Below are 25,987 nucleotides of genomic sequence, written 5' to 3'. Positions count from 1 at the left end.
AAAATCACTGTTTTATCAGCAGGAGATTATCAGTGGACGACTTGAAAGCTTGCGGTTATGTAGTTCTCTATATTCATGAGCTATGTTTAACCCCGCCTCTACCATCAATTGGCAGCTTTCTGCCTCTGCACAGTGTACACAGAAAACTGTCAATCATTGATATGATCGAGGTTATACAGAGCTCAGCCTTCAGAGAAACTGGTAGATCTGCAGCAGATGAAACAATGATCTCTATCGAAATTGCAGCAAGCAGTTCAGTAAATAATACCTTGCTGGAATCGGAGTCTCTGACCCATACATCTTGCTGCTCTTAGATGTGGTAGTGACCAAAATAAACATGGTAGCTTATGAGCAGGCATATAAGGTTTCAAGGATTTTTAAGTTCAATCCACTATGTTGTAAATAGTGTTGAGCATTCCGATGCTGCAAATATCGGGTATCGGCCGATATTCGCTGTATCGGAATCCCTATACCGAGTTCTGATACTTTTGCGATATCGGATACCGGAATCGGAAGTTCCCAGAGTGCAATGATGCACTATAATGGAGTGTGGGCGGAAACTGCGTGTCTGAGTTTGCAGGCGGGGTCTTGCGTGACCATGGGGAGGTCTGTGCGTGCCTGCCGGGGCTCTGTGTGGGCTGCCGGGGGTCTGTGTGGGCCTGCCGGGGATCTGTACAGCCCTCTCGGGGCTCTGTGCGTGCTGCCGGGGGTCTGTGCGTGCCTGCCGGGGATCTGTGCGTGCCTGCCAGGGCTCTGCGGGCTGTTGGGGGTCTGTGCGTGCCTTCCGGGGTTCTGTTTTGGCTGCTGGGGCTCTGTGCGTGCCTACCGGGGCTATGTGCGGGCTGCCGGGGCCTGTGCGTGTGTGCAGGCATTGTCCGATGGGACTACAAGTCCCATCGGATGATGCCTGCTACAGTGACAGCGATTGACACATTAGCCAATGATGGGACAGTAGTAGTCCCATCATCCAGCTAATGTGTTGAATGTAAGAAAAAAAAAACTACATACATACTACATACATACTACATACAACATGCATACTACATACAATACATTCATACATTACATACAATACATTCATACAGACATACAGTACATTAAACATAGAGTACATACTCACCATTGCTTATCAATTTGTTCCCCGAAGCCAGTGTCATCTGTAAAAAAGATTAAAATAACAAACAAACAATATACTCCCTGTCTGCAGAAATCCACGAGTGTCCCATGACGATCTCCCGTGGAGAACGGCAGCATCAGCTGATGCGACCGCTCTCCAGGGGCTCCAGGAGCACAATGACAGAGGAAGGTATCCTTCCGCACTATATTCCTCCGCCGCTGTAAAAAAAATAGTCCCTAGTCTCACTTTTGGCATTGCTGTGTGAGAAATTTTCCCACGCAGCAATTGTCATAAAGTGAGACTTTGAACTATAGTATATAGTATAGTAATAGTATATTGCCCAGACACGTAGTATATTTCCCAGACACGTAGTATATTGCCCAGACACGTAGTATATGCCCAGACACATAGTATATTGTCCAGCCACGTAGTATACAGCACAGAGCCACGTAGTATATTGTCCAGCGACGTAGTATATTGCCCAGCCACGTAGTATATAGCCCAGCCACGTAGAATATTGCCCAGCAACGTAGTATATTGACCAGCCACCTAGTATATTGCCCAGTGACGTAGTATATTGCCCAGTTACGTAGTATACAGCACAGAGCCACGTAGTATATTGCACAGCGACATAGTATACAGCACAGAGCCACGTAGTATATTGCACAGCGACGTAGTATATTGCCCAGCCACGTAGCATATTGCCCAGTAACGTAGTATATTGCCGATTTACGTAGTATACAGCACAGAGTCACGCAGTATGTTGCCCAGCTACGTAGTATATAGCCCAGCCAGGTAGTATATAGCCCAGCCACGTGGTATATAGCCCAGCCACGTAGTATATTGCCCAGCAATGTAGTATATTGTCCAGCCACGTAGTATATTGCCCAGCCACGTAGTATATAGCCCAGCCACATAGTATATAGCCCAGCCACGTAGTATGTAGCCCATCCACGTAGTATATTGCCCAGCCACGTAGTATATTGCCCAGTGATGTAGTATACAGCACAGAGCCATCTAGTATATTGCACAGCAACGTAATATACAGCACAGAGCCACATAGTATATTGCACAGCGACGTAGTATATTGCCCAGTTACGTAGTATACAGCACAGAGCCACGTAGTATATTGCACAGCGACATAGTATACAGCACAGAGCCACGTAGTATATTGCCAAGTGACGTAGTATATTGCCCAGTTACGTAGTATGCAGCACAGAGCCAAAACCAAAACATCCAACACCGCGGAGACACCATCACGTGTTTCTCAACGCAGTGATCCAGAATGCGGTATTGGATGTTTTGGTCTCCACGAGGTCAATCATCCGTGCCTTTATAGACTTTCTACTAGGCACTGCTCCTGACAGCCAGTTTCCTATTCCACACTGATGAGGGGCAAAAACCCCGAAACAGCTGTCTGTGGATGGATACCATGCTTGGCATGGGTGGTTTTCCTTTATTGGATGTTTTCCTTTATTGGATGCTGCTCTTCCCTTGGTTATTCCTTCCCAGGGAAAGGCTTGGCTATTCACTGCCTGCATTGAGAAACACGTGATGGTGTCTCCACAGCTCCTCTACATGCATTTGCATATTTGGGGGCAGTGTTCTGGATCACTGCATTGAGAAACACGTGATGGTGTCTCTGCGGTGTTGGATGTTTTGGTCTCCATGAGGTCAATCATTCGTGGCTTTATATACTTACCATTCTGGTCGCTGCTCCTCAGCGTCCTGTCTCTGCGCCTCCTGGGATCCAACGGAGCTGTGCCGATGGGCGCGCGGAGCACAAAAAGAAGAAAAAGAGCAGCACAGCCCTCAATTCAGAGAAAAAGTGGCACATAAATAATGTGTACGGCAGTCTGAGAGAAAAATGGAGGTGCTATCTGCGTGAAAAAAGTCCAAGAGAGATCCAGCAATACAAGAAACGTAGATGCACTCACCAAGATGCAGTTTCAAGTGTCCTTTATTGCAACACCAAACGGTACATACTTCACGGCACGGGGGAGTAGAGGGTAACAGAGGAGAGTGCGGCAGACAAGACGACGGCCGTTTTGCGCTACACCAGGGCGCTTCTACGGGTCCATAGCCAAAAGGGAAGTGACGACAGGCTAACTAGGTAAGTGAATACGAACTCCACCTGTGTCATCAACCCGTCGGGCAATAAGAAAAGTGCACAGTGCGATAAAAACAATTTAAAAACAAATGCATATTACTGACATATAGAAGATACATATATATACAATCCTGCAATCAATATGTAATGTTAGTATATAATGCCACGACTAAGGCATTGCTCACAACCAGTGACCGCAATGTCTATCTAGACAACGGGAGGAGAGAGTAACATCATAGACGATCCTAACATAGTAACATAGTAACATAGTAAGGCCGAAAAAAGACATTTGTCCATCCAGTTCAGCCTATATTCCATCATAATAAATCCCCAGATCTACGTCCTTCTACAGAACCTAATAATTGTATGATACAATATTGTTCTGCTCCAGGAAGACATCCAGGCCTCTCTTGAACCCCTCGACTGAGTTCGCCATCACCACCTCCTCAGGCAAGCAATTCCAGATTCTCACTGCCCTAACAGTAAAGAATCCTCTTCTATGTTGGTGGAAAAACCTTCTCTCCTCCAGACGCAAAGAATGCCCCCTTGTGCCCGTCACCTTCCTTGGTATAAACAGATCCTCAGCGAGATATTTGTATTGTCCCCTTATATACTTATACATGGTTATTAGATCGCCCCTCAGTTGCCTTTTTTCTAGACTAAATAATCCTAATTTTGCTAATCTATCTGGGTATTGTAGTTCTCCCATCCCCTTTATTAATTTTGTTGCCCTCCTTTGTACTCTCTCTAGTTCCATTATATCCTTCCTGAGCACCGGTGCCCAAAACTGGACACAGTACTCCATGTGCGGTCTAACTAGGGATTTGTACAGAGGCAGTATAATGCTCTCATCATGTGTATCCAGACCTCTTTTAATGCACCCCATGATCCTGTTTGCCTTTTTCCGGCGTTATATTCAGGGAACATATAAACGATATAGCAAATAATTTCAACAGAAAATTAGAGAAAGAGAAAATAACAAAAAAAGAGAGGAAACGAAAAGAAACCATTCAATAACCATAGACCTACAAAAATACAGACATATCAATTCTGTCATTGAGGCCAGCTGGACCAGTCGCTTTCATTCGTAGAATCCATTTTGCCTCCTGTCTTAGAAGTAACTTATGGAGATCACCACCATGTACTGGTAAGACTATTTTCTCAATACCCGCAAAGGTTAAAACCTCTGGGTTGCTATCATGGTTCTCTTTTATATGATCAATTAATCTCGGAACACCTTTGCCAGAGGTGACCGATTTAAAATGTTCTCTAAACCGCACTTATAACCTTCGGATAGTCTTACCGATATAAAATCGCCCGCAGGGACAAAAAATTACATACACCACGAACTCCGTTTTACAGGAAATAAATTGTCGCACCTGATGAGTCACGGGTCCGATATGCAGTGTCTGGCCCAATAGATGAAACCGACAATATTGACAATGTCCACACCGATGATTGCCTATCGGAACGGCTCGCTCTAACCAATTGGTTCTGTCTTTTGTGACTCGATTCTGTATTAGAGTATCTCTTACACGAATCCCCCGCCTATTAGAAACCAGCGGACCTCCTGTTGTTCTGCCGGTTAGCTCTCTGTCCCTCTCCAGAACATGCCAGTGCTTACGGAGGGTAGCTCTAATTTCCTTATCTAAGGGGCTATACTGAAAACAAAAAGAAAAACGCTGTAACGCTGAACCTGGCGATCTCTCTCTGGAACCAGAATGTGCAGTTTCTACCCGTTCCAATGCAGAAACTAACAATTCCTCCGGACATCCTCTTTCACGGAGCCTGCCACAAAGCTCCCCTGCCTGTCGTTTGAAGCCTTCCTGTGTATTATTTACTCAACGTGTTCTCAGCAACTGGCTGTAAGGTAGGGACTTCTTGGTGTGGTAAGGGTGGAAGCTATTAAAATGTAAGATGGAATTCACCGCAGAGGGCTTCCGAAAAATGGAAGTGCAGACCTTCCCTTCTACCACCTCCACCCACACATCCAAGAATTCTAATGATGAACCCCCATCTGCCGCCATCTTGCGTTCCTAGGATGCCTTGCGAAATTACCCAGATGTAGGTCTTCTGGGTAATTTTGCAAAGCATCGCTGGGAAAGGAAGATTGCAGCAGGAGCGAGAGCCTCAGCGGACATCGGAGGGTGAGTATAGCTGGCTTTTTGTTTTTTTACTATTTTTAACATTATCTTTTTACTATTGATGCCGCATAGGCAGCATCAATAGTAAAAGGTTGGGGGACACACAGGGTTAATAGCGGCGGTAACGGAGTGCGTTACACGCGGCATAACGCGGTCCATTACCGCTGGCATTAACCCTTTGTTAGCGGTGACCGGAGGGGAGTATGGAGCGGGCGCCGGGGACACTGACTGCGGGGAGTATGGAGCGGAGCGCCGGGGACACTGACTGCGGGGAGCGGGGAGTATGGTGCGGAGCTCCGGGGACACTGCGGGGAGTATATAGCGGAGCGCTGGGGACACTGCGGGGAGTATGGAGCGGGGGCCGGCCACTGACTGCGGGGAGTAAGGAGCGGCCATTTTCTTCCGGACTGTGCCCGTCGCTGATTGGTCGTGGCTGTTTTGCGGTGACCAATCAGCGTCTTGGATTTCCATGATAGACAGAGGCCACGACCAATGAATATCCGTGACAGACACAGACAGAAGAACAGACAGAAGTACCCCTTAGACAATTAAATAGTAGATGAAGATTATTAAAATACTTTTTTCCTAATGTGTGTGTTTTATTAACCCTTTATTACTATTGGATTAATAATGGATAGGCGTCTTATTGACGCCTCTCCGTTATTAACCCGGCTTACTGTCACCTTACAATAGCAAGGTGACATTAACCCCTTATTACCCCATATCCCACCGCTACACGGGAGTGGGAAGAGAGTGGCTAAGTGCCGGAACTGGCGAATCTTACAGATGCGCCATTTCTGGAGTGGCTGCGGATTGGTATTTGTAGCCGGGGGGGGGGGGGCAATGTCCGTGGCCACTCTCTAGGCTATCAATATCAGCCCGCAGCTGTCTGCGTAGCCTTTCTGGCTATAAAATATAGGGGGACCCCACATCATTTTTTTGAGTTTCGGCCGCGCTTGCGTGGTAGAAAATGGCAGACGCGAGGGACAAAAAAATGTTCACATGAACGTTTTTTCCTGCCGACGGTCCACCAAAACACAATGGATCTGTTGCACGATGGACGCGACATGTGGCCATCCATCGTCATCCGTCGCTAATACAAGTCTATGGGGAAAAAACGCATCCTGCGAGCACATTTGCAGGATCCGTTTTTTTCTGCCGGATCCGTTTTTTTCCGCCGCATCCGTTCTTTTCCGCCAGATCCATTTTTTTCCACCGGATCAATTTTTTTCCGCCGGATCCATTCTTTTTCGCCGGATCCATTCTTTTCCGCGAGATTCGTTTTTTTCCGCCGGATCCGTTTTTTTCCCGCCAAATCCATTTTTTTCCGCTGGGTCCATTTTTTTGAAAACTCGCCGGATTGTGCCTGATGGCAAAAAAACTGATGCTTGAAAGCAGCCAGATATATGGATAGATACATCTATGTATCTATAGATATATCAATCTATAAATATATCTATTGATAGATATATCCATAGATATATAATAGAAAGGCCGATGTTTCTAAGGCTACTTTCACACTTGCGTTTTTAGCAATCTGTCACAATCCATCTTTTTGGGAAAAAAACTGATCCTGCAAATGTGCTCGCAGGATGCGTTTTTTACCCATAGACTTGTATTAGCGATGGATCGCGATGGATGGCCACACGACGCGTCCGTCGTGTTTTGGTAGATTGTCGGTACGAAAAAAACGTTCAAGTAAACTTTTTTGTCCGTCACGTCCGCCATTTTCTACCGCGCATGCGTGGCCGAAACTCCACTTCATCCTCCCCGGACTTCAGAATGGACAGCGGATGCGTTGAAAAACTGCATCTGCTGCCCACGTCGTGCACAAATTTCACAACATGCGTCGGTAAGTCAGCCCGATGCATAGCGACGGACCTGTATGGACCCAAGTGTGAAATGGGCCTTAATGAGCGTTTAACCCCTTCCCGACCTGTGACACAGCGTATGCGTCATGAAAGTCGGTGCCAATCCGACCTGTGACGCATATGCTGTGTCACAGAAAGATCGCGTCCCTGCAGATCGGGTGAAAGGGTTAACTCCCATTTCACCCGATCTGCAGGGACAGGGGGAGTGGTAGTTTAGCCCAGGGGGGCTTCACCCCCTCGTGGCTACGATCGCTCTGATTGGCTGTTGAAAGTGAAACTGCCAATCAGAGCGATTTGTAATATTTCACCCATTATAACGGGTGAAATATTACAATCCAGCCATGGCCGATGCTGCAATATCATCGGCCATGGCTGGAAATACTAGTGTGCCCCCACCCCACCCCACCGATCGCCCCCCCCAGCCTCCCGATCTGGCCGGTACACTGCTCCGGCTCCCCTCCATCCAGTGCTCCGCTCCCCCCCGTGCTCTTGTCCGCTCCCCCCGTGCTCCAATCACCCCCCCGTGCTCCAATCACCCCCCCCTGCATTCAGATCCACCCCCCGTGCTCCGTTCCACCCCCCCATGCTCCGTTCCAGCCCCCCCGTGCTCCGTTCCACGCCCCCCGTGCTCCGTTCCACGCCTGCCGCGCTCCGATTCCCCCCCCGTGCTCCGATCCCCCCGTGCTCTGATCCCCCCCCCCCGTGGTCCCCCCCACCCCATCATACTTACCGATCCAGCCGGGGTCCCGTCCGTCTTCTCCCTGGGCGCCGCCATCTTCCAAAATGGCGGGCGCATGCGCAGTGCGCCCGCCGAATCTGCCGGCCGGCAGATTCGTTCCAAAGTGCATTTTGATCACTGAGATAGATTATATCTCAGTGATCAAAATAAAAAAAATAATACATGACCCCCCCCCCTTTGTCACCCCCATAGGTAGGGACAATAAAAAAATAAAGAAATTTTTTTTTTCCACTAATGTTAGAATAGGGTTAGGGGTAGGGGTAGGGGTAGGGCTAGGGTTAGGGCTAGAGTTAGGGTTAGGGCTAGGGTTAGGGCTAGGGTTAGGGGTAGGGCTAGGGTTAGGGGTAGGGTTAGGGCTAGGGTTAGGGTTTCGGTATGTGCACACATATTCTGGTCCTCTGCGGATTTTTCCGCTGCGGATTTGATAAATCCGCAGTGCTAAACCGCTGCGGATTTATGGCGGATTTACCGCGTTTTTTTCTGCGCATTTCACTGCGGTTTTACAATTGTGATTTTCTATTTGAGCAGTTGTAAAACCGCTGCGGAATCCGCACAAAGAAGTGACATGCTGCGGAATGTAAACCGCTGCGTTTCCGTGCAGTTTTTCCGCAGCATGTGTACAGCGATTTTTGTTTCCCGTAGGTTTACATTGAACTGTAAACTCATGGGAAACTGCTGCGGATCTGCAGCGTTTTCCGCAGCGTGTGCACATACCTTTAGAATTAGGCTATGTTCACACGGTGCGGATTTGGCTGCGGATTGGCCGCTGCGGATTCGCAGCAGTATTCCATCAGGTTTACAGTACCATGTAAACATATGAAAAACCAAATCCGCTGTGCCCATGGTGCAGAAAATACCGCGCGGAAACGCTGCGTTGTATTTTCCACAGCATGTCAATTCTTTGTGCGGATTCCGCGGCTTTTTACACCTGTTCCTCAATAGGAATCCGCAGGTGAAATCCGCACAAAAAACACTGGAAATCCGCGGAAAATCCGCAGGTAAAACGCAGTGCCTTTTACCCGCGGATTTTTCAAAAATGGTGCGGAAATATCTCACACGAATCCGCAACGTGGGCACATAGCCTTAGGGTTAGGGTTGGAATTAGGGTTGTGGTTAGGGTTGTGATTAGGGTTATGGCTACAGTTGGGATTAGGGTTAGGGGTGTGGGGGGGTTAGTGTTGGAGGTAGAATTGAGGGGTTACCACTGTTTAGGCACATCAGGGGTCTCCAAACGCAACATGGCGCCACCATTGATTCCAGCCAATCTCGTATTCAAAAAGTCAAATGGTGCTCCCTCACTTCCGAGCCCTGAAGTGTGCTCAAACAGTGGTTTACCCCCACACATGGGGTATCAGCGTACTCAGGAGAAACTGGACAACAACTTTTGGGGTCCAATTTCTCCTGTAACCCTTGGGAAAATAAAAAATTCTGGGCTAAATAATTATTTTTGAGGAAAGAAAACGTATTTATTATTTTCACGGCTCTGCATTATAAACTTCTATGAAGCACTTGGGGGTTCAAAGTGCTCACCACACATCTAGATAAGTTCCTTTCGGGGTCTAGTTTCCAAAATGGGGTCACTTGTGGGGGGTTTCTACTGTTTAGGCACATCAGGGGCTCTGCAAACGCAACGTGACGCCCGCAGAGCATTCCATCAAAGTCTGCATTTCAAAACGTCACTACTTCAATTCCGAGCCCCGGCATGTGCCCAAACAGTAGTTTACCCCCACATATGGGGTATCAGCGTACTCAGGAGAAACTGGACAACAACTTTTGGGATCCAATTTCTCCTGTTACCCTTGGGAAAATAAAAAATTCTGGGCTAAATAATTATTTTTGAGGAAAGAAAACGTATTTATTATTTTCACGGCTCTGCATTATAAACTTCTATGAAGCACTTGGGAGTTCAAAGTGCTCACCACACATCTAGATAAGTTCCTTTCGGGGTCTAGTTTCCAAAATGGGGTCACTTGTGGGGGGTTTCTACTGTTAAGCCACATCAGGGGCTCTGCAAACGCAACGTGACGCCCACAGAGCATTCCATCAAAGTCTGCATTTCAAAATGTCACTACTTCACTTCCGAGCCCCGGCATGTGCCCAAACAGTGGTTTAACCCCACATATGGGGTATCACCGTACTCAGGAGAAACTGGACAACAACTTTTGGGGTCAAATTTCTCCTGTTACCTTTTGTAAAATAAAAAATTGCAGGCTAAAAGATCATTTTTGAGAAAATAATTTTTTTTTTTTATTTTCATGGCTCTGCGTTATAAACTTCTGTGAAGCACTTGGGGGTTCAAAGTCCTCACCACACATCTAGATTAGTTCCTTTGGGGGTCTAGTTTCCAAAATGGGGTCATTTCTGGGGTATCTCCAATGTTTAGGCACACAGGGGCTCTCCAAACGTGACATGGTGTCCGCTAATGATTGGAGCTAATTTTCCATTTAAAAAGCCAAATGGCGTGCCATCCCTTCCGAGCCCTGCCGTGCGCCCAAACAGTGGTTTACCCCCACATATGGGGTATCAGCGTACTCAGGACAAACTGGACAACAATATTTGGGGTCCAATTTCTCCTATTATCCTTGGCAAAATAGGAAATTCCAGGCTAAAAAATCATTTTTGAGGAAAGAAAAATTATTTTTTATTTTCATGGCTCTGCGTTATAAACTTCTGTGAAGCACCTGGGGGTTTAAAGTGCTCAATATGCATCTAGATAAGTTCCTTGGGGGGGTCTAGTTTCCAAAATGGGGTCACTTGTGGGGGAGCTCCAATGCATAGGCACACAGGGGCTCTCCAAACGCAACATGGTGTCCGCTAACAATTGGAGCTAATTTTCCATTCAAAAAGTCAAATGGCGCGCCTTCCCTTCCGAGCCCTGCCGTGTGCCCAAACAGTGGTTTACCCCCACATATGAGGTATCGGCGTACTCGGGAGAAATTGCCCAACAAATTTTAGGATCCATTTTATCCTACTGCCCATGTGAAAATGAAAAAATTGAGGCGAAAAGAATTTTTTTGTGAAAAAAAAGTACTTTTTCATTTTTACGGATCAATTTGTGAAGCACCTGGGGGTTCAAAGTGCTCACTATGCATCTAGATAAGTTCCTTGGGGCGTCTAGTTTCCAAAATGGGGTCACTTGTGGGGGAGCTCCAATTTTTAGGCACACGGGGGCTCTCCAAACGTGACATGGTGTCCGCTAAAGAGTGGAGCCAATTTTTGATTCAAAAAGTCAAATGGCGCTCCTTCCCTTCCAAGCCCTGCCGTGCGCCCAAACAGTGGTTTACCCCCACATGTGAGGTATCAGCGTACTCAGGACAAATTGCACAACAACTTTCGTTGTTTAGTTTCTCCTTTTACCATTGGGAAAATAAAAAAATTGTTGCTAAAAGATAATTTTTGTGACTAAAAAGTTAAATGTTCATTTTTTCCTTCCATGTTGCTTCTGCTGCTGTGAAGCACCTGAAGGGTTAATAAACTTCTTGAATGTGGTTTTGAGTACCTTGAGGGGTGCAGTTTTTAGAATGGTGTCACTTTTGGGTATTTTCAGCCATATAGACCCCTCAAACTGACTTCAAATGTGAGGTGGTCCCTAAAAAAAATGGTTTTGTAAATTTCGTTGTAAAAATGACAAATCGCTGGTCAAATTTTAACCCTTATAACTTCCTAACAAAAAAAAATTTTGTTTCCAAAATTGTGCTGATGTAAAGTAAACATGTGGGAAATGTTATTTATTAACTATTTTGTGTCACATATCTCTCTGGTTTAACAGAATAAAAATTCAAAATGTGAAAATTGCGAAATTTTCAAAATTTTCGCCAAATTTCCGTTTTTATCACAAATAAACGCAGAATTTATTGACCTAAATTTACCACTAACATGAAGCCCAATATGTCACGAAAAAACAATCTCAGAACCGCTAGGATCCGTTGAAGCGTTCCTGAGTTATTACCTCATAAAGGGACACTGGTCAGAATTGCAAAAAACGGCAAGGTCTTTAAGGTCAAAATAGGCTGGGTCATGAAGGGGTTAACTAAAAAAAAACAAAAAAAAACGGCGTGGGCTTCCGCACAATTTTCTGCGCCAGAGGGAGAAAGCCGACGGCCGGGGGCCAATATTTGTAGCCTGCTATGAATATCAGCCCACAGCTGTCTGCGTAGCCTTTACTGGCTATTAAAATAGGTTGACCCCCCCCAAAAATGACGTGGTGTCCCCCTATATTTTATAGCCAGAAAGGCTACGCAGACAGCTGCGGGCTGATATTCATAGCCTACAGAGGGGCCATGGATATTGCCCCTCGGCTACAAATACCAGTCCGCAGACGCCCCAGAAACCGGTTTTTACGTACCGGTAATAGGATTTTACAGAGCCCACAACAGCACCCCTACGAGAGAGGGGATCCGCCCACCTTCCGGACAGGAACCTACAGGATTTAAAGGGGCGGTCCCCCTCACCACTCCAGTTTGTGTTTCAGAGTATAAGGAACACCGCCATTGAGTTAGTACATAAACATATACACTTAAACATTACTAAATACCATCACCTTCAAATAGATCTCTTCGCCACAAGGGAAAACAAACAAGTCCGGAAATTTGCCTCCCTATCTTTAGCAGATCATCCGGACATTCTAGATGCTCTCCAAGCCCCTTGGCAATTCAATCTGGCATATGCCTTCCCTCCGATAATATTATTACCACAGATTATACAAAAGATCAGAGAAGAAGGAGCGAGGATTATACTGATGGCACCATTCTGGCCCAAGAGGCCATGGTTCTCGTGGCTACAATCATGTCGGTCTCAGATCCTTGGGTCCTCCCCTCGATCCCCAACCTCCTCTTCCAGGGACCTTTTTCCACCCTCAAGTGGCAGTCTTCATCTGATGGCCTGGAATTTGAAATGCAAATGCTAAAATTAAGGGGGTTCTTGGAAGGTTTAATCGATAGACTACTTCAAAGTAGAGAGCGTTTCACCACAAAAATATATACAAAAATATGGAAGAAATTCCTACAATTCTATACATCTTCCAAAACCTCAGAAATCCTAATGCAACCTATCTTAGAATTCCTTCAAAAAAGGAAGCAACTAGGTTTGTCTGTAAATACTCTAAAAGTCCACGTATCGGCACTGGGGGCCCTCTATTGCCATAATGTCGCAGGAAATAAATGGGTGTCCCGATTTATCACAGCCTGCAAACGAATAAATCCTGTTAACATACCTAGAATTCCCCCTGAGTTCTACAAGCCCTAACAGACTCTCCGTTTGAACCAATAGACTCGATACCCCTAAAATACCTATCACTCAAAACGGCCCTCTTAGTGGCACTGACTTCTGCTGGAAGAGTCAGTGACATCCAAGCTATTTTCATAGATTCACCTTTCCTGCTAACGTTTCAGGATAAGTTGATTCTGAAACCAGACACCTCCTACCTTCCCAAGGTAGCAAAGAAATTTCATAGATCACAAGAAATACTCCTGCCCTCTTTTTTAGTAATCCCTCCACTCCTGAGGAACAGAGGCATCACACTCTAGATGTTAGGATGTTACATTGAAAGGACCAGGAGCTGGCGACAGTATAGGGCACTGTTCATATCCTTCCAGGGTCGCAAAAAGGGGCATGGAGTCACAAAAGGCACCTTATCCCGATGGATCAGAGAGTCTATCAGACTGGCTTATTCCACGAGGAAAGAAAACCCTCCAGAAGGCATAACAGCACATTCTACCAGAGCTATGGCATCTTCCTGGGCCGAAAGAGGGGATGTTCCAATTCAAACTATATGGAAGGCGGCAACTTGGTCAGATCCTTCTACCTTATATAACCACTATAGGCTTGACCTATCATCAACTTCTGACCTAGACTTTGGCAGGACTGTCCTCAGCACAGTGGTCCCTCCCTAGGTGTTGGTCTCTGAAAAATTTTCATTAGGGTGCTGTCATGGCGAAGAGTAAAAAGCCGGATTACTTACCGGTAATGCTCTTTTAGTGAGTCCACGGCAGCACCCTCTCACATCCCTCCCTAGGTTAATATAGTGTGCACTAATAAGTTAAATTTTTACCAAATATAGAGCAAATAAGTTTGAACATAAAATAATGGAATTTGCCTAATACTGGCGGTCCTCCTGGTACTCTGAAATCAAAACTGAGGAGAGGCGGACCGCCCCCTTTTATTTTCTGTAGGTTTCCGGTTCCTGTGGGGTGGATCTCTCTCTCCTGGAGGGTGCTGTCATGGACTCACTAAAAGAGCATTACTGGTAAGTAATCCGGCTTTTCCCTGTTTTGTCTTCGTCTTGATTACATTACATTTCTGTCCCATGCTTTATGGGTTAGGGGATGGGACAGATCATGGCTTTACAGGAGCATAGTAAGGTTGGAGACTTTGGCCTCTCTACCTTCAAGAGTATCCCTGGACAAGGATAGGGTTCCAGAGACAGTTTGAGGCCTCCCCACTTGACAATCTTCAAAAATCATGACCTTCACTTTCAACATATTTCCTCTGAAGATGCTTTGACAGGTCGCACTGAACAGTATAATCTTTGATTCCCTACCTCATTTAAACTACTTGGCACAAAATTTTACTTGGTAACAGGAAGGTGCAGCACTACCATATACAGCAATCATCCTGTCATTGATTTCTTTAAGCTTATTTTCTTCCTTTTGTATGGAATTTAATCACAAAACATAGCTCCAATTCCCTTTCTTTGTTTGTAGCAACCATGTACTGCACTTGTCATGTTGTCACTTCTAGTGCTTTCATAAGACTAATTTTCTATAGTATCTGTTTAATGTCAAGACATGTCTGTACATGCACAGAAAAGTTTAGCTCTCTAATACTGACAAAACATGTTGTGGTAGATACATCCCTTGTATAATATATTAGTATGCTGCTATATACTAGTACTGCACATTATGATCTGTGTCACTCTACTCATCTTGTAGGTTTGCAGGTCTGAGTGCAGTCGGATCCCACAGTCTTTGATTGGGTCACCGGTAAAATGGTACATTCAGTTAAAGCGAACCTGTCACCTCCAGAAACACTTCCTGCAGATATAAAAAGTGATCTATTTGTAAATGGTGTTTAAATCCTGATTGGCTTACTGGAGCAGTAACTACAAGGAGAAAAATAAGTTTTATTTTCTCTGTAGTCCCTTGCTTCCAATCATCGGAGTGGTGCATGGAGCTATTACAATGACCGATATACACTGAGCTCTCTTATAACTCTTCTACACCTTGATTGACCGCTTGCTCTCCAGCGCGTTTGGGTGCAAAGCAAGCTGTCAATCAATGGGCAAGATTACAGTCTGTACTAAAAAACAAAACCTGTAGCGCTCACAACAAATTATGCCTGCAGCAAACAGAATTGCGGTGCCACCCACCGCAAGCAAATAGAAAAATCTAACAAATAAAAAACAGACTGTCTGCGCTGAAAAACCCGTCAGAGGACCAAGGTGCTCAAACTACCTCATACCGCAAGTAAAGTAAAAGAATATATATAGCTACCTGAGGGAACAGTCAGAAGGGACAGGAATCCTGCAGAGTAGCCTTCTCGGAACATCCAAATAACGCGAAAAAGATGAAATGCCGGATTATCCGGTCAGCAGCACTTATTTTGAGGTCTTGATTTCTTCCAATCCTTTAACCGGGAACGGATGAAAATAAAATATAGTCCGCAAGTAGTCCTGTAGCGATCCGGATCGCAGGCACTGCCCCGGCCGGTGGCAGCGCACGTCTGCGTGCAGAGAAGTGTATCCACGTTGCTGGACAGAGCCGTTAGGTCATACTGCTCTAGCAGGACCTAGTGTGACGTCACAGTCACGTGAGTAATCACGTGACCGGCTATGGAAAGAGCTTAGGACCAATTCCAACGCGTTTCGGAGAAAAAAACGTTCTCCTTCTTCAGGGATGGTCCTCTCCAGGTATTACGCTCTTATATAGCAGACCGTGGACACACACCCCCATTTATGAGTTAAAAGCAAATAACTCAATTTCGCTATTCAGACCTCTCGGGATTAGAGTATCCAGTTTAAAGATCATCTCCGTCTCTTCCCTGGACATTTTCTTGATAAAATCCCCCCCTCTCCAACATCTTTGTACCACTTTAAGACCAGTAAAGGTGGTTCCACATGTTAACCCTTTATGTTGTGTCAGGAAGTGTTTGGAGAGAGGATGCCCCACAAATTTATTCTTTATATTTCTGACATGTTCGTTGATCCTTGTATGGAGAGCTCTTTTGGTCCTACCTATATATACTTTATCACAAGGGCATGTGATTGCGTATATAACCCCCTTAGTGTGACAAGAAATGAAGTTATTGATTTTCCAACTGATGGTCCCCTTCTCAAATAAATGTTGTTTCCTGCTTCCCAATAATTTACATGGTTTACATTTTAGGCAAGGATAAAAACCTTGCGGTGTCTTTCCAAATAGATGTTTTGTTGGGAGAAGGTTACGTGGGACTGTGGGAGCTATCTTACTACCTAGATTAAGGGCTTTTTTATATATGAACCATGGACGTTCTGGGAGTTTCTCTCCAATAATCTTGTCCTCTCTCAGGATGTCCCAGTGTCTATTTACAATTTTCTTAAACAAGTGGGTGTTTGCATTATATCTAGTTATAATAGGCACTTGATCTAACCATTCTTTCTTGTTGTTTTTTTCTTTTGTTAGCAAGAGGTTTGATCTTGGTAGTTTTTCTACCTGATTAATAGCAAGGGACAAAGAATTGTGGGAATAACCTTTCTTACTGAATTTCTCAATCAAAGTTTGGGATTCCTGCATGAAGTCCTGCTCACGAGAACAGTTTCTACGTGCCCTGATCATCTGACTTTTGGGCACGTTCAATAGCCAGTTCGGAAGATGGCAGCTATCCAAAGCAATATAGTTATTGCCATCTGTCGGTTTGTGGAATGTCCTGGTATGAATAATACCCTCCGCGATAAAAATGTTGAGATCTAAAAAGTTAATAGAAGTGGAACTGGTGGTTCCCGTAAAGTTTAAAAAATATGAATTTTTATTTAAATTATTAATAAAATCAAACAAGGATTCGGGACCACCAGACCAAATAAAAACAATGTCGTCGATAAATCTTTGCCAAAGTACCAGATTCGCACCCCAATGGGAGTCCCCATAGATAGTATCAGACTCCCATTTACCCACATAGAGATTTGCATAACTTGGTGCGAATCTGGTACCCATCGCAGTACCCCACTGCTGGGTGTAGTAGTGCGCATTGTATTTAAAATAATTGTGAGATAAAATGAAGCGCATACAGTCTAAAATAAATTGAATTTGACTCTTGGGTAATAGGCCTTGTTTGTTTAAAAAGAATTCTGCCGCTTCACAGCCTTTGTCATGCTGTATAATAGTATATAGGGAAGTAATATCCAACGTACCCATAATGAAATGATCCTTCCATTCTATATTCTCTAATTTTTTTAGAATATGTGTACTGTCTTTTAGATGTGAAGGAAGTTCAGGGACCAGTTTTTGGAGATGAAAAAAACTGGTCCCTGAACTTCCTTCACATCTTCACATCTGGGTACGTTGGATATTACTTCCCTATATACTATTATACAGCATGACAAAGGCTGTGAAGCGGCAGAATTCTTTTTAAACAAACAAGGCCTATTACCCAAGAGTCAAATTCAATTTATTTTAGACTGTATGCGCTTCATTTTATCTCACAATTATTTTAAATACAATGCGCACTACTACACCCAGCAGTGGGGTACTGCGATGGGTACCAGATTCGCACCAAGTTATGCAAATCTCTATGTGGGTAAATGGGAGTCTGATACTATCTATGGGGACTCCCATTGGGGTGCGAATCTGGTACTTTGGCAAAGATTTATCGACGACATTGTTTTTATTTGGTCTGGTGGTCCCGAATCCTTGTTTGATTTTATTAATAATTTAAATAAAAATTCATATTTTTTAAACTTTACGGGAACCACCAGTTCCACTTCTATTAACTTTTTAGATCTCAACATTTTTATCGCGGAGGGTATTATTCATACCAGGACATTCCACAAACCGACAGATGGCAATAACTATATTGCTTTGGATAGCTGCCATCTTCCGAACTGGCTATTGAACGTGCCCAAAAGTCAGATGATCAGGGCACGTAGAAACTGTTCTCGTGAGCAGGACTTCATGCAGGAATCCCAAACTTTGATTGAGAAATTCAGTAAGAAAGGTTATTCCCACAATTCTTTGTCCCTTGCTATTAATCAGGTAGAAAAACTACCAAGATCAAACCTCTTGCTAACAAAAGAAAAAAACAACAAGAAAGAATGGTTAGATCAAGTGCCTATTATAACTAGATATAATGCAAACACCCACTTGTTTAAGAAAATTGTAAATAGACACTGGGACATCCTGAGAGAGGACAAGATTATTGGAGAGAAACTCCCAGAACGTCCATGGTTCATATATAAAAAAGCCCTTAATCTAGGTAGTAAGATAGCTCCCACAGTCCCACGTAACCTTCTCCCAACAAAACATCTATTTGGAAAGACACCGCAAGGTTTTTATCCTTGCCTAAAATGTAAACCATGTAAATTATTGGGAAGCAGGAAACAACATTTATTTGAGAAGGGGACCATCAGTTGGAAAATCAATAACTTCATTTCTTGTCACACTAAGGGGGTTATATACGCAATCACATGCCCTTGTGATAAAGTATATATAGGTAGGACCAAAAGAGCTCTCCATACAAGGATCAACGAACATGTCAGAAATATAAAGAATAAATTTGTGGGGCATCCTCTCTCCAAACACTTCCTGACACAACATAAAGGGTTAACATGTGGAACCACCTTTACTGGTCTTAAAGTGGTACAAAGATGTTGGAGAGGGGGGGATTTTATCAAGAAAATGTCCAGGGAAGAGACGGAGATGATCTTTAAACTGGATACTCTAATCCCGAGAGGTCTGAATAGCGAAATTGAGTTATTTGCTTTTAACTCATAAATGGGGGTGTGTGTCCACGGTCTGCTATATAAGAGCGTAATACCTGGAGAGGACCATCCCTGAAGAAGGAGAACGTTTTTTTCTCCGAAACGCGTTGGAATTGGTCCTAAGCTCTTTCCATAGCCGGTCACGTGATTACTCACGTGACTGTGACGTCACACTAGGTCCTGCTAGAGCAGTATGACCTAACGGCTCTGTCCAGCAACGTGGATACACTTCTCTGCACGCAGACGTGCGCTGCCACCGGCCGGGGCAGTGCCTGCGATCCGGATCGCTACAGGACTACTTGCGGACTATATTTTATTTTCATCCGTTCCCGGTTAAAGGATTGGAAGAAATCAAGACCTCAAAATAAGTGCTGCTGACCGGATAATCCGGCATTTCATCTTTTTCGCGTTATTTGGATGTTCCGAGAAGGCTACTCTGCAGGATTCCTGTCCCTTCTGACTGTTCCCTCAAGATTACAGTCTGCTTACTGTATAGTGATCGGTGGTGTAACAGCTCACTGCACTATCCCAATGACTGTAAGAAAACTGATGCAGGGAGAATATAGATTCATTTTTTCCCTTTGGCTGCTGTTCCAGAAAGCCAGCTAGGCACAATTTAATTACCATTTACCTAGCTGCAGATTGCCACTATATTTGCAGGTAAATAGCATTTCAGGAGGTGACCAGTTCCCTTTAATGGAAAGATCCTAGACCCTGGCAATTATATAATAGGTTTATACAGTAGGAGTCAAAGCTTTCTGTGACCAAAGAGTGCTTCTTATAAATACATGACCAAGATGTTTTGTATGCTCTTGAAATGTGTGTGAACTCATACATGATATTGTTGTAAATTGTGTTTCTAAAACATTTTACAGAACAGGGATACTTGCTTCCTAGAAGTTTGGATCCCGACCTTGTTCCTGGTTAATACTTTAATACTGTGTTTTAGCTTTGATCAAGTCATGTTGCTATACGCTTAGCTTCATTTACTCTCTTATCATTGGTTCCCTATTCCATTCAGGTGGAATTTAACAAAGCCAAATCCTGCAGTCTGGGACCAGATTTCCATTTATAGTTAGTACCGTATATTCTTTTAAAAATATTATATGATTGATGCAAGTTTATAAGCATACGTCATATTTCAATTGTAGAATGTTAAATGATAATTGAATTTTTTTTATATATAATTTGCTTTTAAGGTGCATCCAAGTCAATGATAACTGTGCTATGTTTTCAGATAACTCCACTTCATGTTGAAGGTTTGATATCATACTGCTTGCAAAATGTCATCTTTCTCTGTTGGCTGAGATTTGTAATATTGGAGATTTGATTGAATCTTTCCCAGCTGTGCAGAAAGACTGGCATAAACTGTGCTTATTATGTTTCTCAAAGTTGACAGACTGTTGTTTGTCAAAGAATATAAAGCATAATTATACATTTTTGATAGTCTGCCTGTGCTTGTAATTGCTCTTGTAATGTGACATTTCCATATATTTTGAAGACTGCAGTGGACATTAAGTATTTGGTTTGGTAATATAATATGCATTTCAATCCATAATATTCTTTATGTTCTGGCAATTAAAATAACTGTCGCTTTCATGTTCTTTCCATGTACTGATGGGATTCTGTATCAATTATCAGATGTTTTGAAACACTATTATTCTTGTTCTTCGTGTTTTATATATCAGAAATAAACAAATAGTACTTTGTCAGCTTTGTGCAATGTACATTGAGCATATGGTTAACTTTGAGGCACACAAAGATTCATGTCTGCAACCGAAACAAGCAGGAAAGTGGATGCCCAGAATCAAGTGGTAGTACGCTCTTAAACCAACACAGGACATCCTACATGCAAAGCAAACTAAATGATCTATTTTATCCACTAACAGGGTTTCCTTTAAGCATAATAAAATTTGTTTTGTTTTTTATTTTACAGGTTTGGAAGAGATCAGGAGCTTGGTTTTTCAAAGCTATCCCAAAATATATTTTACCGTTAAAAGTCTCAAAGACGAATGAACTTCACCTGAGGCATGCACAAGCCGAACCTCAGATTCAAGATCTGAAGGCCATTGTAACAAATCGAACATATACTTGGGCAAAAGGAAGAGGTCAGTGGTTTGTTATTATAACCCTGAGGGCAGTCATGAAAAATCTTTAGCACACCGGTGTCATAATATTACTGGAAAGTTTTTCATACTTAGAGCTCTATTCCATTTGCGAGAAACACGTCCGTGTCTCGCATGTGAAAACCAAGCTCTGGCACTTTGGAGCGGAGCGTGCAGCTCCATGTATTGCTATGTGGCTGCATGCTCCGCTCTGGAGTGCCGGCGCCAGAACTTAGTTTTCACATGCGAGACACGGACATGTTTCTCGCAAATGGAAACAAGCCCTTAGAGTAATACTCTACAATTCTATAAAATCTATGCACTCATAAAATGTTGTAATTAATATCTTTAACTATAGAATGTACTTTCCACCAAGATAACCCATATATTAAATATTACTCTGTAAGTTTGATCCCCATCCCAAAATCATTTATATACACATACAGTGAAAGATGAACTCATTTATATTGTCCATGCCTGAATCTCGATAAATCCAAGTTTTTAGCAGTATGCAATTGAGGTGCTAAGTGCAGAGGGCAGGAGATAGCACTTAAGGAAACTCTACCTCCTTAACATTCTTGATGCCTCTCTTCATTTGATTATAATCTTAGTGTGGGGCAGAGAGAGCAGACATCAGTGTCATTACAAACACTGCTCCAGCTCTCATACATTGTCAGCTTTGATCTGCTCCCCCTATGAATTGACAATCTAAAGTTACCAATGAGTTAAACTGTCACTGGATTATTTGCACCTATATTATTTTTTAGGGGGGTAGGCTTATGTGGCGCCCCAGGGTCCTGGTCGTCACAGTAGCATTGCCTTCCTCACGGGGAGAGTGATGTTACATTTGGAAGCGATGAAGGATAAGTCTTATCAGGTAACTACCATACACACAACATGTTCACACTCCAGGCCACAAGGGGGAGCTTTTAATCCTATTTACTAGGTGAGTCCCCTATATATATTGTGGTTTGGAGGGAAAGCAAGATTATCAGATGGTCAGAGAGACAGAAGGGAGCAGACCAACCTAGAGGGTCAGAAAGTCTGAAGGGACCATGTAGTCTGAAGCACTACAGCTCCTGGAAAGAGACATACAGAAAGTCGAACATTGTTCAGTGAGTGTGCAGGAGAGCAAAGCACAGTAGAGTAACATCAGGAGAGACCAGCTAAGAGCAGGCTGACTCTTTCTGAAGCACAGATAACCGGTAGGCGGACCACCGAGGTTGTAAGGACTCTGCGACTTACATCAGAGACCGGCAGGACAGCTGAACTGCAAGTTACCTGTCTGCTTTAATACCCAGGAGGCACAGTGACACATATAGAGCCCGGGACGTGCTAGAGTCCCTGTAAAAAGGCTCAAGTCACCAGTCATATGGGTTATGTCCTATCCTATATGGGGGACAGAGAGAACTGTGAGGACCTTATCTGAAGCCATAGGCAGTAAGGGACTACAACACCACTGCACTACAGGAAGGCTTTTAACTCCACCTGGTAAAGGGGACTCTGAATTCGCTTCCAAGCTGGCCGGACCCTGCCTACCCTGTGATCTGGTACCCTGGACTGTGGCTGCCTGAAGTCTTCAGTAAACCAGGTAAAGAGACTGCAAACCTGTGTCCTCATTCTTTCCTGCGCTTCCACCATCTTCCATCTACACACCGTGAGCCCTGGGGATACACTTCACCTCTGGGAAGTTATACCATCTAGCTGTCATAACATCACCCCAGAGGACCCCTTAAAGTAGTGTCGGTCCACACTGACTGAATACCACAGGTCAGGGCCGGCGACAGACCATGAAAATTGGAACTAAATTAAAAAAACATGTCTCTGGAGCTGTATGAAGGATTTTAAAAAAATAGCAAATAAAACAGAATAATTGGGAAAGCTGCAGGAATAAAATAAGTGGAAAAACGGTCCACTTTTCACCAGGTGAAAGCTCCTTTTTAACTATGCCACATATTTCTAGCACAAAGATACAATTAACAAAAAAAAAAATTAAGTGCTTACACTACAGGTTGCCTCTTTATGCTGTACCTGATCAGTCCAGCTACAAACCAGAGTGATACAATGTGAAAGCTTACCTGTGAAAGCTAGTAGAAAGGTACTGTTTTTAGCAGGATTTCCTGCATAATGGCTTGCTAGTCATCATTCACTAAACTTTTATTTCTTATTTTCTCTAGTACATGCAATGTTACAATTTTTTATGTAATTAGTTATCAAATATTATTCAACAGGATTTCTAAAGTTAAATGCATAATGATGTTTACTTATTGGCTGCTGTAGGGTGTGTGTAAACCAGCAAACATCACCGCTGCAGCCAATCATTGAGCTCAGCAGCTCGTGCCTACTGCAGTAGAGTGCCAATGCCGGAAATGATTTCTTAAAGTGGAAAATCCCTCTAAGGCTAAGTTCACATTAGCGTCTCTGTGCACAGCGTATCATCTGCATGCGGAAACGCATGCCAAAACGCATTCAAACTCATGGTTATGCTGCATTTTTTATCCGCATCAGCTTGCGCATGACACCAAAAAAACAATGCATGTGCATGCGTTTTTGCATTTTTTCAGCGCATGTGTTCGAATTTTCAAAGAATTTTGTTATGCGGCAAATGCTGTTCCAGGAGAATTTCCTTGACAAAAGTCATACCCAGTGGCCATGTCTCATGGGGATTCTGTACATATAGACCCTACACAGATGAAATCCTCATCTTTTGCTGTTGTATCCAGCTGCAAGATGGACCTTGGCATGGAGAGCTTCTATCGTAGTCAGGATTTGGAATTGAAATTGGCTTTTGCCTTTGCTGTGGCTTGTGGAGAAGAAAGGAGAAGAGCAAGATGAAGTAGAAATTGTTGTCGCTACTCAGAGCCAGATTTAAGAGGTGGGTGGCCCGAGGCCCATTTTGGAGGGAGGCCCATTTTTCAAGGATTTATTTTTAACAATTCAGGCACTTTCCTTGATTTTCATACTGCAAAATCACTAATGATGTCACTAAAGTCCAATTCACACACTATATCTGACTCAATGCTCATGAAAGCCAAAGTTACAAGTCGTGCCTGCTGCATAGATGTCCTTAATTGGTTTTCAACTAATTTGTGTTTTGAGGAGGAACGCTCACTACTACAGTTTGCTACCATCAAAATTAGATATATCCTTAGTAGTGAAGAGCAAGTGTACTCGTTGCTTGGGTTTTCCCTGAGCACGCTCGGGTGACCTCCAAGTATTTATGACTGCTCGGAGATTTAGTTTTCATCGGGGCAGCTGAATAATTTACAGCTACTAGCCTGCTTGATTACATGCAGGGGTTGCCTGGTTGAAAACACGAGCAACGAGTACACTCGCTCATCACTAATCCTTAGAGCTATCTCAATATTTGGGAAAGTGTCCTGCACACCCTTTTCCATGATAAGCTTGTACATGAAGTTCAGTGCTGATATCTTTTGGCTCCTCGTCTGTGAATAAATTGGCAGATGTTACAAACTGACACAGTTCATTGATAAATATAATATCCAAGCCATGTGAATAAGACCTAACGAGTTTCTCTGCTGTGGCCTTAAGCTCGTCTGAAGACAGTTCTTTAAGATGGCTAAAAAAGCTAAATTTGCTTGATATATTTTTATAAGTTTGATGACGTTGGTCAAGAGAAGCGATAAACTGATCAATGATAGGCAGGAAAGTTTCTGTTCTGCATTTTTCAGAAGGGCTAAGTTTTACTTGTTCTGTATGGCCATAATCCAATGGATTGAGACACAGTGCGTTTCGGCCTGTGTCTAGTTATCTTCTAAACATACTCAGATGAACCAGACAGCTCTTCGCCTTGCTTCTCATAAATTTTGAAGGTGTCACGCTTTGATGCGACATAGTTTTTTAGGCTGGCCAGTGATGCCACAGCAGTGTTTAGATCGAGTTTTGCGTGTTGTAGATTTTTACTAGTAGCATCTGTTCTTTGCAGGACATCATTCCAGAAGGTGGTGTTAAGACCAATTCCAAGCTGATTAATTTGTCTTAACACTCCTTCTGCTTCACACCGCTGGGCTGAATATATATGAGGGGCTGCTGCTTGGCTGTATATATATATATAAATATATATATATATATATATATATATATATATATATAGGGGGCTGTTGCTGCGCTGTATATGTGACATCCCAGGGTCCTGGTTGTCACAGTGGCATTGCTTTCCTCACTGGGAGAGTGATGTCACTCTTGGAAGCGATGAAGGATTCCTTTTATCAGGTAAACACAAAGCACACAACATGTTCGCACTCCAGGCCAGAAGGGGGAGCTCTGAACCCGGTTTTTAAGGGAACTTCCCTAGAGATATATTCTGTCTGGAGGGGACGTGAGGGGGTAGTCTGTCAGGAGGACAGAGAAGAGAGCAGTCAGACAGTGAGTGTCTGAAGGACTGAAGGGGCAATGTAGCCAGAGATAGTGAGATACCGAAAGAAGAACAGTGTTTAGTGAGTGTGCAGGAGAACGAAGCACAGGAGAGAGACACCAGGGGAGCATAGCAGCATTTGGGCTACCTCTCTGGCCGAGCGCAGATTCCGGTAGCCGGAAGACCAAGGTTGTGTCGGACTCTAGGAGGCACAGCAGAAACCGTCAGGACAGCTGGACTACAAGTAACCTGTCCACCCTAATACCCAGGAGGCACAGTGGCACATAGAGCCTGGGCCATGATAGAGGCCGGGCCATGATAGAGGCCCTATAAAAAGGCTCGAGCCACCTGTCATACGGTTTGTGTCCTAACCTTCATGGAGGACAGAGAGAACTGTGAGGACCTTGCCAGAAGCAATAAGCAGTAAGGGACTACAACATCACCACACTAATAGGAAGGCTTCTAACTCCACCTGGTAAAGGGGACTCTGAATTTGCTTCCAAGCCGGACGGACCCTGCCTGTACCTGTGATCTGGTGCCCTGGACTGCGGTTGCCTGAAGCCTTCAGTAAACCAGGT

The 25,987-nt window shown here is 44.0% G+C and overlaps 1 protein-coding gene across 8 annotated transcripts in view; it reads left to right on the top strand.

Moving 5' to 3' along the window:
• RPH3AL (rabphilin 3A like (without C2 domains)) overlaps positions 1-25,987 on the top strand; it is a 682,151-nt gene that overhangs the window by 459,348 nt on the left and 196,816 nt on the right. For all 8 annotated transcript variants that reach the window (XM_069757358.1, XM_069757356.1, XM_069757351.1 and 5 more), the window contains one exon: positions 20,866-21,037. In XM_069757358.1, the coding sequence (XP_069613459.1) occupies positions 20,866-21,037 (172 nt within the window). The remainder of the gene's footprint in view (positions 1-20,865; positions 21,038-25,987) is intronic.

This window comes from Ranitomeya imitator, chromosome 3 (assembly GCF_032444005.1).
Source record: "Ranitomeya imitator isolate aRanImi1 chromosome 3, aRanImi1.pri, whole genome shotgun sequence".
NCBI lineage: Eukaryota > Metazoa > Chordata > Amphibia > Anura > Dendrobatidae > Ranitomeya > Ranitomeya imitator.
This window is presented reverse-complemented; position numbering and strand designations above follow the sequence as displayed.